The following is a 15,286-nucleotide window of genomic DNA, read 5'->3' on the forward strand; positions in this document are numbered from 1 at the left end:
GCTCACATGCACACGCACTCACACTCACACACACATTCGTGGACACGCACGCTCACATGCACTCACACTCACACACACATTCGTGGACACGCACGCTCACATGCACACACACTCACACTCACACACACATTCGTGGACACGCACGCTCACATGCACACTCACTCACACACTCTCACATACACTGACAAACTCACACACACCCCATGTAAATCCTCTAATCTGCATAAATCAGAGAATTGAAATCAAATGCTCGTGTGTGTTTCAGTTTTGTTGGATCCTGCTGATGAGAAACTGCTGGAGGAGGAAATCACGGCTCCGTCCAGCTCAAAGAGGTACGAGAGATGTCATTCTCCTGTCAGTAGCCTTTGACCTAGGGCTGGACGATTATGGCCTAAAATCAAAACCTTGATTAATTGAACATTTAACCTCTTACGATTAATGAACGATTATTTTGTTTCCAGTTTTTTTTGTTGTTGTTTTTTTTTCCCTCAGTTTGTACTGTAAATATGATTGACTATTAAGGTGGGATATTTTTTCCTGATCTGACATAACCGCTCACTTTCAGCAGTTATTTTATCTATGGTTCGTAACATTTCTTACAGATTGTAAATCAGATAAAGATAAATTAGCAGAGTATCGGAACATAATGAGAGGGATTGCATGTGTGAATTAGTCAAACCGTCTCTCTCCATTAATTGTAAAGCTGTGGGTTGTAAATAGTTCCTTCAAAAGTAGAAAAATATATGCTATAATAATTTTTGAGTTTCTGAGCTACTTTAGTGTGTGTTGCCTCTGCGTTCCCCTGCGTGTTGCTTTTCACTGACTGGATGGGGCGGAAGTCACATGACTACACACACAGTAGTACGTTTTTAAGTGGGATGTGTTAACAGGATTAAAAAAACGAAATAACCGACATGGGAAAATTACGTCAGTTAGAGGTTCTGAAATTCGGTTTGGATTACTTTTTGATTAATGGTCCATCCCTACTTTGACCCCAGCACTGAGGCTGACAGACGTGTGTGTGTGTGTTCAGGTCGCAGCAGCATGCGAAAGTGGTGCCGTGGATGAGGAAGACGGAGTACATCTCCACCGAGTTCAACAGATACGGCGTCTCCAACGAGAAGGTGGAAGTCAAGTGAGTGAATCCGTCTCACATATCTGATCTGTCTCGCATCTCAATATGCAGAATGAGCCGTTACACATTTAAATTGCTGTAAAATAAAGTAAATAAAGTGAGTGTGTTGTCCTGTAGGATCGGTGTGTCCGTGAAGCAGCAGTTCACAGAGGAGGAGATCTACAAAGACAGAGACAGTCAGATCGCTGCCATTGAGAAAACCTTTGAAGACGCACAGAAATCCGTGAGCACATGCAGATCACACACACACACGTGACTTCAGCATCAGTTTGATGTCTAAATCCACTCTTCTGTTTCAATCTTTCAGATTGCCCAGCATTACAGCAAACCCAGAGTCACGCCTGTGGAGGTGCTGCCCGTCTTCCCAGACTTCAAGGTCTCTCTCTCACAAACACACTCATACTCATACACACACTCTCACTTCAACAACTATCAGTGCTGATTAATCAGTAAAACCGATATATTGGTCAATGTGCTCACATCTGTCTGTTTCTGGTCACAGATGTGGATTAATCCGTGCGCTCAAGTCATCTTTGATTCAGATCCAGCACCTAAAGATGTTTCTGCTCCAGCGGGAGTGGACATGATGTCACAGGCCATGATCAGGTGTGTGTGAATCCTCAGAAAATATATAATCAGTCTAAGTCGATCATATTTCACAAGCATAAGCAGGACAGCACAGATTCAGTGGTGTTGTGTGTTTTCAGGGGTATGATGGACGAGGAGGGGAATCAGTTTGTGGCTTACTTCCTTCCCAACGAGGACACGATGCGCAAACGCAAGAGAGACGTGGAGGAGGATCTGGAGTACATGCCTGATGAAGTGTAAGACACACACACACACACACACACACACACAGAGCCTTATTCATGAATCTCAAGCGGAATGAATTTTAGTGATGTCAATATTCAGAGTTAAACGTTAGTTGGTTCTAGAGCTGCACGATTAATCTTTAAGAGCTAGCAATCTCGATTCAAACACTCACGTGATCTTATTCCTTAATGACAGCGATTCGTCTGTGTAAAAGTACCTTTTGAAAGTAACTTGATGCTTCAAATAAAGATTGTATCAATTACATTGTTACACCAGTAGGTGGCGACAAGTGACTGTTAAAAAATGTATTTGTCATTGAATCATTCATTCAAGAGATTCATTGAAAAATGCTGATTCATCCAGTAATGAAATAAGTGAAGTCTTTATGAGTGAGTCATTGAATCATTCATTCAAGAGATTCTTTAAAAATGCGATTCATCCAGTAATGAAATAAGTGAAGTCTTTGAATAAGTCATTGAATCATTCATTCAAGAGATTCATTCAAAAACGCTGTTTTATCCAGTAATGAAACAAGTGAGATCTGTATGAGTGAGTCATTGAATCATTCATTCAAGAGATTTGTTCAAAAATGCGATTCATCCAGTAATGAAATAAGTGAAGTCTTTATGAGTGAGTCATTGAATCATTCATTCAAGAGATTCATTCAAAAACGCTGTTTTATCCAGTAATGAAACAAGTGAGATCTGTATGAGTGAGTCATTGAATCATTCATTCAAGAGATTTGTTCAAAAATGCGATTCATCCAGTAATGAAATAAGTGAAGTCTTTATGAGTGAATAATTGAATCATTCATTCAAACGGTTCGTTCAAAAACGCTGATTAGTTGTCTGTTCAGAATCGTGATCACTATTTTAAACAGAAAATGTGTGATTCTCATTTAATCCAGAATCGTGCAGCTCTAGAAGCTTGTTTACACCACAGAATAAAAATAAAAAAGCGACTTTTTATCTCACAATTGAGAATCGCTTGCAATCTCGCAATTGCAAGAAAAAAAGTCATAACCTTTTTTATTTTTATCCCATATTATTGTGACACTGATGACGATGCGGGTCGAAAACATTTTGTCTTTGCACTTTTTTGGCCTCTAAATAAAGGCATTTTGTAATTTTATATGATTATGTGTCCGAATTTAACCTTTTTATTGCTCAAAAGGTGTTAAATGATAAATAATAAATGTTTGAATGTCTGAAATTCATTAGCATATACATTTAACTATCAGATCTGAGGTTTATGAAGCCTTTGTGTATCCGGAGGAAAGGTAGATTTTACACAGTCACACACTCACCTGTCTAATGTGTGTGTTTGTGTGCAGATACGATTATAAAATCGCTCGCGAGTACAACTGGAACGTGAAGAACAAGGCCAGTAAAGGATACGAGGAGAACTACTTCTTCATCTTCAGAGACGGAGACGGTGTTTATTACAACGAGCTGGAGACCAGGTAACTGTCAATCATGCAGACGGGCTCCGCCCACCTGGAGCAGACTCACACTACACTCTGTGTGTTTGTTACTGACCGCCTGTGTGTGTTTTAGGGTGCGTCTGAGCAAACGGCGAGCGAAGGTTGGTGCTCAGTCGTCCACAAACGCTGTGCTGGTGTGCAAACACAGAGACATGAACGAGAAAGAGCTGGAGGCTCAGGTCAGTTCACTTCCAACACACGCTTTACCTTTAGAAACTGTTTATTTGCATATAAACAGAGGATTCAGAAGCCTGATTGAATTGATTCAGATTGATGTGATCTGTGTGTGTGTTTGATTGACAGGAGGCTCGCAAGGCTCAGCTGGAGAACCACGAGCCAGAGGATGAAGAGGAGGAGCTGGACCTGGAGAAAGACATGCAGGACTCTGGTAACACACACATCATCATTATATCAGCCGTGTGTGTGTGTGTGTGTGTGTGTGTGTGACTCCAGTCAAAGTGTGATTCAGTCTGAAGGCTCTTTCACACCAGGAACAATAACTATAACCATAAAATCGCTCTAACCCCAAGAGAATAGAGTCCACAGCACAACTAGAATAACGCCACAGAGGAACAATATCATTGGAATCACTTCGAAAGGTTGATGAATAATAAAAACATTGACAGCCAATCAGAATCCATTCTGCTTTAAAGAGTGCAAGCATTTAAAGTGGCAACCGACAAAACTGCTGCGCACTGCTTAAAATAAACAGAACGATATCATCCACTGGTGTGGACGCTAATATAGTTATCATTATAATTATAGTCATAGTGATTGTTATAGATATAATCATAGTTATAGTTATCATTACAGTTATTGGTACAATTATCATTATACTTACTGTTAGTTATCATTATAGTTATCATAACAGCTAAAGTCATTGTTATGGTTAGTTATTTTTGTAGTTATCCATTAGATTTATTGTTAAATAGTTATTGTTTTAGTTATAGTCATGGTTATCGTTTATAGCTATTGTTACAATTATAGTTATAGTTAAAGTCATAGTTATTGTTTTAGTTATCATAGTTATAGTTATCATTGTTACAATTATCATTATACTTCTTGTTAGTCATAATTATAGTTCTGTTTAAAGCTACAGTCATAGTTATGATTATAGTTGTTATTATTATAGTTATTGTACTTATAGTTATCATCATAGTTGTTATTAGTTTATTGTAGTTAGTTATAGTTTATAATATTTGTAGTTATTGTAGTTATCATTATTCTTGTAGTTATCGTTATATTTATCATTATCATAGTTATCGTTATGTTACAGTTATAGTAAACATAGTCATAATTGTAATTATCGTCATGTTATTGTTATAGTTATTGTAGTTATCAATATACTTTTTGTAGTTATCGTTATAGTTATTGTCATTGTTATCGTTATAGTTATCGTTATAGTCTTTGTTATAGTTATTGTAGTTATCATAGTTGTAGTTATTGTCTTAGTTATAGTTATTGTAATTATCGTCATAGTTATTGTTAGTTATCATTGTAGTTATCACTATAGTTATTGTCTTTGTTGTAGTTATCATTGTAGTTATCATCATGGTTATTGTTATTATCATTGTAGTTATCGTCATAGTTATCATTGTAGTAATCATTATAGTTATTGTCATAGCTCTAGTTATTGTTGTTGTTGTAGTTATCGTTATACTTGTAGTTATCATCATAGTTATTGTTAGTTATATTTATTGTAGTTTTCGTCATAGTTATTGTAGTGTTTGCCAGTTATTGTCACACTAATTGTTATAGTTATAATAACTATAATAATAACTATAACATTGTATTTTTTCATGTTATCATTATAGTTATACCATAGTTATTGTTATAGTTAGTCAGTTATCATTTTAGTTGTTGTCATAGTAATTGCCACAGTTATCATTATAGTTATTATTGTAGTTTTTGTTAAAGTTTTAGTTATAGTTACAGTTACCATTTTGATTATTGTAGTTCTCATAGTGCTAACATTTAAGGTTTCATTCCTGGTGTGAACAGGCCTATTTTTTACTTTATTCTTTGTAGTTTGAAAAGCTCCTTTGACGTTGTTATTAAGATATATGACGTTATGATGCTGTGTTCAGGCGAGGAGCGAGAGAAGGCTAGCGACTCCGACAACTCAGAGAGCGAGTCTGAGCGTGAGGATGAGGAGCGGCCGGCTGACGAAGACGAGGAGGAGGACGAGGAGGGCCGCAAGCGGCGCGAGAGGAAAAGCAGCGGCAGCGAGAGCGGCGAGGACCGGGACGCTGCGCGTGACGAGGAGGAGATCTTCGGCAGCGATGATGACAGCGAGGATGATGAGGGTGGGCGAGCGAGGAGCAACAGCAGCAGCGTCCAGCACAGCGGCAGCGAGAGAGCGTCAGACTCCAGCGACGCCAGCGACAGCGATTGAGACGCACATTCACATGGTTTCCTTTTATCTGTTAGCATTCAAAACTAAACTCTTTCTTGTATTCTCTGTTGAATCTCATGAAACACATGTCCAGGTCCCTTTTCAGCCAAATGAAATTATGTTTTACTTGTGCATTTCCTGGTCATGAAGATAATCAGTGATTTTGTGATGAAATATGACCTGGACGTGTTTCATGGCTGTGATTGTGAGCATCACACATGTGTGTCCTGCCATCTGTTTCACATCGATGAGAGAAATGAACTGAATGACACAGTTTTATCCTGCTGTAGTTTTCATTTGGTGTTTGATGTTCCTGTTTTATTTCTCTGGCTTTTCATTATGGATGGAGACTGAGCAAATCACTTATTAGTGACTTTTTTTGTAGTTTTTCCTGTCATTACAGTGTAAACATTGTAAATAAACAATGATTTTGTTACATCCGAGTTTGTTTGTGATTTGTAATGTGATTCTCTACACCTGAACTTGACTTCATACATCCACTAAAAATCACCAAAATGAGCTGATTCAAACACAATGAGACTTCAAACGTGATTTATGTTATGAAATATGTTAATTAAAATGCTTTAGGCCACTGTGAACATGGCTCACACAGACTTCCAGGCACAATGTCTTACATAGACATTTAAGAAAATGAAATGAGCAAGAATAAAACACTTTTGTAAACAGAACAACTCCAAGCTAAACAGATAGCAGTTTTGAATGTTGTTACTGTACAATTTCATGATTCTGGTCACAATTTAGCGAAAAAATGACAATTTCTCCTTCAGCCATTCTTCAGTCAGGTCGTCCGGATTACGAACCTCAAAAATCTACAAACAGAAAAGATTTATTGCTTCTATGAATCAATTTCAACAGCAATACAAAGACACCAGCGTACAAAAAAATACATTTATTCATAATAATACTTGTAAATTCATCAAGTAACAGTTTATTAGCATAACTTCAGGCGTTTAATATAACATGCATTAATATAGAATTCAACTGATGGGTTAATTTGTTCATAATTTTCTATTATGAACAAATTAACCCATCAGTAATGAAATTATGAAAGAGCTGGAGATTTTATCATTGTGTATCAGATTACAATACAAAGGCTTTACAAAATGACTTCAAAAAGCTGAACTCAATGAAGTGAAATGATTGCATAGCTGAGATTTATGCAGACACACTGCAGCCTGTTGATGAATATATTAACTGTCCTCTGACTCCATAAATGTCATGACTAAACTTTACCTTTGTGAGTTCTGCGGACTGAACCAGTCTGTTCTTGCTGCCCGCGTACATCATCTGCTGCTCGGGTTTACAGCCTGTGAGAGTTTAGATCTCCATAAGACACAGGCAAAAGATTCAGCAGCAACTCCAGTGGAAATCATGAGCAAAATATGAAGCACATGCACATAGTGACAGTCTCCAGCTGGTTTATTATCTCTTTACTCACCCACAGGACTAGAGAAGATGAAGCAGAGCGGATACGACACGCGTCCATCACCATGGGTCAGTTTATAACTGTACACAATATACGTGCACCGAGTTAAAGAAAGCACACAGATACTGAAAACATCATTTGTCATCATGGTTACTTATTGTTTCATTGATTTCATACATCTGATTCTTGTTTAGTTCATTTGCTATCAGTGTACCTATTTCCCTCAGTTTGCTCAGTTCATTGTCTGGTGTTGTGTTTGCTCACACTGTTAGCCTTCTTTTTATCTTGTTGTGTCGAGTATATTAAAGTTAATATGGATCAGCTGTGCATCGCCTTACCTGACCACAAGCGTGACAGAACAGGATTTAAAATGGATTTAGCAGCCGTCCGTCTCCTCCTCTTCCTGGATGATAGCTCTCTAAGGACTACATGCAGGAGTTTTTGGACTTAGTGTACCAAAGTACCCAGATGACTAACTCTGTTCCTTTTACTATGTCGGACTTAATATTGCAGCGAAGGCTAAGTTATCTGGTGATGGTCCTCGAGGGAATTTCTATGATTACATGAAGTGAATATTGCTGCAGTGCAGATCTCCCTTTATGGTGTGTGAAGAGGAGGAGAGAGCGGACCCAGAACCAGAGCCCATGCCCACCATGGAAACTGAGCCTGAGCCCACCGTAGACCCAGAGCCAGAGCCAATGCCCACAATGAAGCCAAAGCCTGCTGCCCAATCTGAAATGAGCTGGTCCCCATATCTGTTCCGGTGGGAATATTAGCGGAGCTCGATATCCTGGCACTGGATCCCAACCATATGCCTAATCCCAAAGCTCTTCCTCCTCTGCCGGTCTTGTCCGGCTGGTTGGACGTTCTAGTCCAGTCTGAAGCTCTTCCACTTCTACTTGTCCTGCCCAGCAGTCAAGCTCCTCTTCTCATTCATCTCTGCTGGTCCCACCCTGCTCCAAGTCTTCTTAGAGCTACTTTCCACCAGCACGAACCGGGAGATAGTTCAGAGCTAGTGCTAGTGCCAGTTCGGAATTAGTTCAACTGCCTTCAAGCCTTCTAAGAATTGGTTTGCCTTTCCAAGGGCTAGAGAGCCAGCACAGATCCAGGTCTTACATCACTGTATACATCTCATATTTCACAGCAAAGCTAGTGTGGCAGCGCCAAACACAAACACACCAAGCTTGTTCGAGATGCATCGGCTTCTCACAGAGTGATCAGTGCATGACATCAAAGCACCGCGAGAACAATCCAAAAGCACAAGGAGTCGTATGTTCTACAAACATTCCCGTGGACCAGCAGCACTTCTAAATCACCCGCCGATCGGTCCGCTCCGATGCATCTCGAAGAAGCCTTCCATCAACAATGGTGGACGTTTCCCTACTATTGATGCTCATGGCTTTGCGAACCTACATCGGCATCCAAACACGGCTCGCCGTAATTTGTTTATAGATGGAGATTACAATCGAGCTGCTACTAGTTCGATTAGCTGCTATTTCAAAAAAGATGGTCACAAGTTTCTTGCTGGTCATGGTAACCGCGCCCCAGCCCCTGACGCAAGCAGTTCTTACTTCTAGACCAGCAATGTTTTGGTGCTACTTACGAACCACTTTTCCTGGTTCTGTCCTGGTTCTTTGGGTGTCAGAAGGCAAAGAACTGATTTGATACTAGGCTCAGACTCTGAACCAGCACTCAAACTTCCTTGGTGGAAAAGGGGTGTTAGTCACTGCTGGTTCCACCCAGCTTCAAGTATTTTTAGTCGCTGATAGTTTCACCCAGCTCTACGTCTTCTTAATTACCTGTGGTTCCACCCGACTCCAAGTCTTCTTAGTTGCTGCTGGTTCCACCCAGCTCCAAGTCTTTGTGGTCGCTGATGGTTCTGAATAGCCTCCCATTCCCTCCTCCTCCAAGTAAGGCATCCAGTTCCTCTGTGTCGGCTCTGCTGGTCCCGTTCAACTCCACATCCTCCTCCTGCGACTCAGCCTAACAATGCATCAGGTCGCTCTCCAGCTCCGCTTGCTGTGTTGATCCCCTGGCTCCACCTCTGGCCTCCGAGCCTATGATTCCACCTCAGACCGTCGACCTGTCAGCTCCATCTTGACTCCTTGCTCCTTCGGCTGCACCTGGGTCCATCATCCCTCCAGGTCCAACTTGGTCAGTCATCGCTCTACCTCTGCCATGGACTTCCACGACCTTCAGCTGCGCCTTGTTCTTCCACCCCTTCGGCTCCGTCGGACTCCTCCTTACCTCTGGCTCCGCCTCAGTCCTCACTCCCATTGGCTGCACCTCAGTCCTCCAGCACCCTGACTCCACCTCGGCTGTTCGTCACCAATACTCCACCTTGGTCTCCTGGTCCTCCGGTGTCACCTGGCCTTTCCATCCATCAGACACCGCCTTAGTCTCCACATCTCCTCCATCACCTCAGTCGGTCATGCTCATGACTTCCTGACTCCTCCGTTCATCTGTTCCGTTGTTGGTCACCCCTGCTGGCTTCCACGTGGTCTCTTCTACCACCTTCCCTGTCAACCCTTCCTCATCTGTTTAGACATCAGGAGCCGCCTTACAAAGGGGGGCGGGTAATGTCACGTTCAGTTTTGGTTTTAATTTCTTTTAATTTTGTTCATTCTTATGGACTTTTATTTTGTTTCTCATTATTTCTTGTGTTCCCTTTCCATTGTGTTGGTTACCATGCATGTTTTCTATTTCAGTTAATGGTAATTTTCTTTCTAGTAGCAAAAAAGTTTGTTATTATATATAGTCTTAGTTAACTATAATAACCCTAAAGACATATGAACATCTCATTCACTGTGGCAGCAGTAAGGATATCGTGGCTGACGCTCTGGAAGTTCTTCTCTGAGTTCATCCAGAGAGATATTCTGAAACACACACACAAACAGAGGTTAACAGAGCAAAGACCTTTAACCTCATGATCCTCGTAGCATCACAGATATACACACTGACCTCATACTCTTCCTCCAGGATAACCAGCTGTTTCTCCATATCGATTTTTACTAAGGAAAACATGCATTTAATGAGTGTCTGACAAATATCAGCCCAGTAAAACAGCTTCAGTGTGACATGAGCTGCATTTATTTGCAAAGACAAACAACATACTGGTTTCCCTGTGAAACTCACTCAGAATGGCTGCGTTGTTCGTCTCCTTACGAAAGCGAAACTTCTTGAGCTTCTCCTGCAGACTGACATCCACCTCACACACGACTAGAGAACTCGACTGATGAAACAATGACCAATGTATTCATAACTCAAATTTTTAAAATCACTAAAATCTTTCACTCTGACTGAATCCCCAGCCAACAAAAATATGTTCTAAGAACATTTTGCTAACGTTCCCATTAAGTTATGAAATGTTATTTCTGAATGTTCTCTGAATGCTTGTTTTAAAAATGTTATACGATCATTAAGGGAACGTTCCATTTTTTCATTTTGCAAACATTACGAAAACGTTACTTGAACGTTCTGAAACATTTAGACAAACATCCAACTAAAATATTTCAGAAATAAAACATTACTGTTTTTGTTGCTTCATTTTTGTGCAAACGTTTTGAGAACAAGGCCAGATTATTAAAGGCCAGATAACTCTAAACAAATGTTCTATTAACATTACTGGAAGAATGTTTGTTCATAACTTTGAGAGAACCTTGCCAGAACATTATCTAAAGTTAGAACGCTCCCTGTTAGCTTGGTTAACGCCATTATAAATGCTTGTGTAAGAGATTGAGGACAGGAAGTGCTGTTTTGCTCTACTGCTGTAATTCATTGCATCCTGTTTCAACAAAATTATAATCATAAAGCGACTCTACAGCACCTCACAATGCTTTGAGACTCATAAATTAACACATTATTGGTAAATTTAGACCTAACAGAAGCATTAATGAGATCCGTCTTACCATCCTGCAGCTCTGCAGTTCCTCTTTGGGCTCTTGTGACAGGATGCTGAAGAAACTTTCTGAGTCTTTTGACGTCAAACTCACTGCCTTCTGGTGTCTTGAAGAATGACAGATTATTTGCAAATGAATTGCTAAGACAAGATTCACAAATATGGTTATTGATTTCAGATTATTTACAAACAACAAAATGTTGATCTGAAATGATTCTTGTGTGGTTGTTTGTTCTCAGTCATGCAGTCACTGTGGTTTTAGCCCATCCAGCAGAGAGCAGCACTGAGCAGAATCAGTTGAGAAAAACTAGTGCACTGCATAGTGAGCACACTAGTGCACTGCGTAGTGAGCAGAAACAGCATGTATACAGCATGCAACGTTTCAAAGCTTTACGCACGTTTAACTCAGTAGCATCTAGTTCAGAAATAAAAAGTTATTTTGCATTTTTAAATGCATTTTTTCCCCAAAAAATACTGCTGTATGCACCATATTTGGACAAATCTAGTTCAGCTCTTCTATATACAGAAAATGTACTTATGCAAAATACACATACAGCAGACATAGTAGTAATAGTATGATGGAATCTGTTCTGAACACACACAGCAAACAGTGAACGTTTGGCTAATGTTCTGGCAAGTTATGAACAAACATCCTTAATAGAATGTTTGTCTAAAGTTATCTGGTCTTTAATAATGTTCTCAAAAACGTTGTTAATGCACTGTTCATAAAACTTTTTTTTTTTTCTAAAATGTTTTAGTTGGACGTTCGTCAAATGTTTTTTAAATGTTACTACTTGTTCTAGCTTCTGACCAAGGCTGTATCTCAAAACTAGTTTTACTTGATTTTAGTGCTGCGTTCGACACTATAGATCATAAAATACTCCTAGACCGACTACAAAATTACACAGGTATTCAGGGACAGGCATTAATGTGGTTTAGATCATACATATCAGATGGTTACCATTTTGTTTATTTAAACGGGGAATTATACAAGTTAACATCAGTAATTTATGGAGTGCTGCAAAGCTCTGTGTTAGGACCTCTTTTATTTTTAATATACATGCTGCTGCCACTTGGTAATATTATAAAAAAAACATGGAGTTAGTTTCCACTGTTATTTATATAGTATATCATGACCAGATGAAATCTCTAAATTATCCAAGTTGACAGAGTGTGTTAAAGATATAAAATATTGGATGACTAGTAATGTTCTTCTTTTAAATTTGGATAATATTTCATATATAACTAATTTCACCTGCTATCTCTATGAATTTACCATCACCTGAAGGATTTTCCCCCCATCTGTCTGCGTTTACCCCTCATCCGACAGAATGCACCTTTTTATCTGTCTGATTTTACCCAGTTTGTCTGAATTTACACCTCATCTGTGCTATTTTACCGTATATACGCCCATCTGACGGAGTTTACTTCCTTCTGACTGTATTTACTTCTCATGTGTGTAATTTTACCCATACCTGTCTGAATGTGCCCCTCTATTTACTCATTTTTTTCTAAAACTTTTTAGTTCGACGTTCGTCTAATGTTTTTTAAATGTTACTACTTATTGTTCTAGCTTCTGACCAAGTTTTACTTAATCTTAGTGCTGCGTTCGACATTAAAGATCATGATTTTTTAGATCGACTACAAAATTGCACAGGTATTCAGGGATAGGCATTAAGGTGGTTTAGATCGTACCTATCAGCCTGTCACAATTTTGTTTATTTTAACGGGGATTATCCAAGTTAATGTCAGTAAATTATGGCGTGCTGCAAGGCTCTGTGTTAGGACCCCTTTTATTTTTAATATACATGCTGCTGCTACTTAGTAATATTATAAGAAAACATGGACTGTTTTGCAGATGGATGATACTCAGTTATATATTTCATCACGACCAGATGAAAAATTATCCAAGCTGACAGAGTGTGTTAAAGATATAAAATATTGGATGACTAGTAATTTTCTTCTATTAAATTTGGATAAGATTGGTATTACTCTTAGAATAGTACTTATTATCTCTTAAAATACAATTTGCATTTAGAAGGATGTTACTTCATCCTCTCTACAGTTAAAGACCTGTTATATGACAGCAACTTGTCTTTCGAAAACCACATATGTTGAATGTTATTCATATGCTGATGTTTCATTCATGATCTCTAGACATGATTACTGTAATGCATTACTAGAAAACATGGTCATATAACACCAATTTTATCTTCTACACTAGTCTTTTCTAACAATGCTATAAAACATTTCTCTCAGTCCATTTGTACGTAAATACTAGGGCTGGGTAAAAAATATTGATTTCTCGATTTTAATTGATTCTCATTTTTACAAACCAATATAGATTCTTAAATCCCAAGAATCTAGTCTAGTCTGTTTTCAGTTGATGAATGAGCAGAATATGTAGCGCCTCCCATCCAATAAATCGCAATAATCTTTGTGCTTTGTTACTTTTGATATGAGGCAAAGTCTCAGTTTTCAAATGACGTCCATCTTATTATGAGATTAAAAAAATAAATACCGTTTTGGCACTGTTTAATGTGGCGTGACAGATCGCTTTAGCGCCTCGAGTTAAAGAGAAGCATGTGATCATCCTCTCCTCCGCTTTAATACCAGTTACAGCACAAAATAAACATGCATGAACATCTGAAGGTATGTTAAAATATACAGTACAACTTACTGAAATCCGTATCATGTCTTGTGTAATCGCTCAATCAGTGTTTCAACCTCGGAGAGACGTCAATAAAACAGCTTGTGAACAATGTCAAGTAACGTCACATTTACCTAAGAAAAACATATTCAGTGACCATAAACTCATTAGTCACGTGAATCGTAATCGAATCGAAAGCATGTGAATCGTAATCGAATCGAAAGCATGTGAATCGTAATCGTAATCGAATCGAAAGCACGTGAATAGTAATCGAATTGAAAGCATGTGAATCGTAATCGAATCGAAAGCATGTGAATCGTAATCGAATCGAAAGCATGTGAATCGTAATCAAATCGAAAGCATGTGAACCGTAATCGTAATCGAATTGGATTGAAAGCATGTGAATAGTAATCGAATTGAAAGCATATGAATTGTAATCGTAATGGAATCGAAAGCATGTGAATAGTAATCAAATCGAAAGCATGTGAATCGTAATCGAATTGAATCAAAAGCATGTGAATAGTAATCAAATCGAAAGCATGTGAATCGTAATCGAATTGAATCAAAAGCATGTGAATAGTAATCGAATTGAAAGCACGTGAATCATAATCGTAATCGAATCGAATGCATGTGAATCGTAATCGTAATAGAATGGAATTGAATCGAAAGCATGTGAATAGTAATCGAATCGAAAGCATGTGAATCGTAATTGAATTGAAAGCATGTGAATCGTAAACGAATCAAAAGCATGTGAATCATAATCGAATCGAATGCATGTGAATCGTGATCGAATAGAAAGCATGTGAATCGTAATCGTAATCGAATCGAAAGCACGTGAATAGTAATCGAATTGAAAGCATGTGAATCGTAATCGAATCGAAAGCATGTGAATCGTAATCGAATCGAAAGCATGTGAATCGTAATCAAATCGAAAGCATGTGAATCGTAATCGTAATCGAATTGGATCGAAAGCATGTGAATAGTAATCGAATTGAAAGCATATGAATTGTAATCGTAATGGAATCGAAAGCATGTGAATAGTAATCAAATCGAAAGCATGTGAATCGTAATCGAATTGAATCAAAAGCATGTGAATAGTAATCAAATCGAAAGCATGTGAATCGTAATCGAATTGAATCAAAAGCATGTGAATAGTAATCAAATCGAAAGCACGTGAATCGTAATCGAATCGAAAGCATGTGAATCGTAATCGAATCGAAAGCATGTGAATCGTAATCAAATCGAAAGCATATGAATTGTAATCGAATTGAATCAAAAGCATGTGAATAGTAATCAAATCGAAAGCATGTGAATCGTAATCGAATTGAATCAAAAGCATGTGAATAGTAATCGAATTGAAAGCACGTGAATCATAATCGTAATCGAATCGAATGCATGTGAATCGTAATCGTAATAGAATGGAATTGAATCGAAAGCATGTGAATAGTAATCGAATCGAAAGCAT

General features: G+C 38.6%; 2 protein-coding genes across 3 annotated transcripts in view; one reads left to right on the forward strand and one right to left on the reverse strand.

The window, feature by feature from the left end:
- paf1 (PAF1 homolog, Paf1/RNA polymerase II complex component) overlaps window positions 1-6,262 on the forward strand; it is a 9,455-nt gene extending 3,193 nt beyond the window's left edge. For both annotated transcript variants that reach the window (XM_048161274.1, XM_048161273.1), the window contains exons 5-14: window positions 266-332; window positions 1,034-1,135; window positions 1,253-1,358; window positions 1,443-1,511; window positions 1,638-1,741; window positions 1,843-1,959; window positions 3,282-3,410; window positions 3,505-3,610; window positions 3,735-3,819; window positions 5,519-6,262. In XM_048161274.1, the coding sequence (XP_048017231.1) occupies window positions 266-332; window positions 1,034-1,135; window positions 1,253-1,358; window positions 1,443-1,511; window positions 1,638-1,741; window positions 1,843-1,959; window positions 3,282-3,410; window positions 3,505-3,610; window positions 3,735-3,819; window positions 5,519-5,826 (1,193 nt within the window). In that variant the 3' untranslated portion in view covers window positions 5,827-6,262. The remainder of the gene's footprint in view (window positions 1-265; window positions 333-1,033; window positions 1,136-1,252; window positions 1,359-1,442; window positions 1,512-1,637; window positions 1,742-1,842; window positions 1,960-3,281; window positions 3,411-3,504; window positions 3,611-3,734; window positions 3,820-5,518) is intronic.
- Window positions 6,263-6,361: 99 nt separating this feature from the next.
- On the reverse strand, window positions 6,362-11,445 carry gmfg (glia maturation factor, gamma). Its single transcript, XM_048161290.1, has 7 exons — window positions 11,182-11,445; window positions 10,409-10,505; window positions 10,235-10,284; window positions 10,100-10,149; window positions 7,286-7,368; window positions 7,081-7,154; window positions 6,362-6,656 (listed from the first exon to the last, which is right to left on the reverse strand). Exons 1-7 carry the CDS (start codon window positions 11,182-11,184, stop codon window positions 6,585-6,587), a joined length of 429 nt encoding a protein of 142 aa, XP_048017247.1. The 5' UTR covers window positions 11,185-11,445; the 3' UTR covers window positions 6,362-6,584.
- Window positions 11,446-15,286: the final 3,841 nt, after the last annotated feature.

Source organism: Megalobrama amblycephala, linkage group LG16 (assembly GCF_018812025.1).
Source record: "Megalobrama amblycephala isolate DHTTF-2021 linkage group LG16, ASM1881202v1, whole genome shotgun sequence".
In the NCBI taxonomy this organism is placed as follows: Eukaryota; Metazoa; Chordata; class Actinopteri; order Cypriniformes; family Xenocyprididae; genus Megalobrama; species Megalobrama amblycephala.

Bases quoted from the DNA above. Each gene is read 5' to 3' on its own strand.
- gmfg (XM_048161290.1), bottom strand. The intron at 10,285-10,408 runs GTGAGTTTCACA...TGTTTTCCTTAG, and splicing joins GAACAACGCAGCCATTCTGA to TAAAAATCGATATGGAGAAA. The intron at 6,657-7,080 runs GTAAAGTTTAGT...TTCTGTTTGTAG, and splicing joins AGTCCGCAGAACTCACAAAG to ATTTTTGAGGTTCGTAATCC.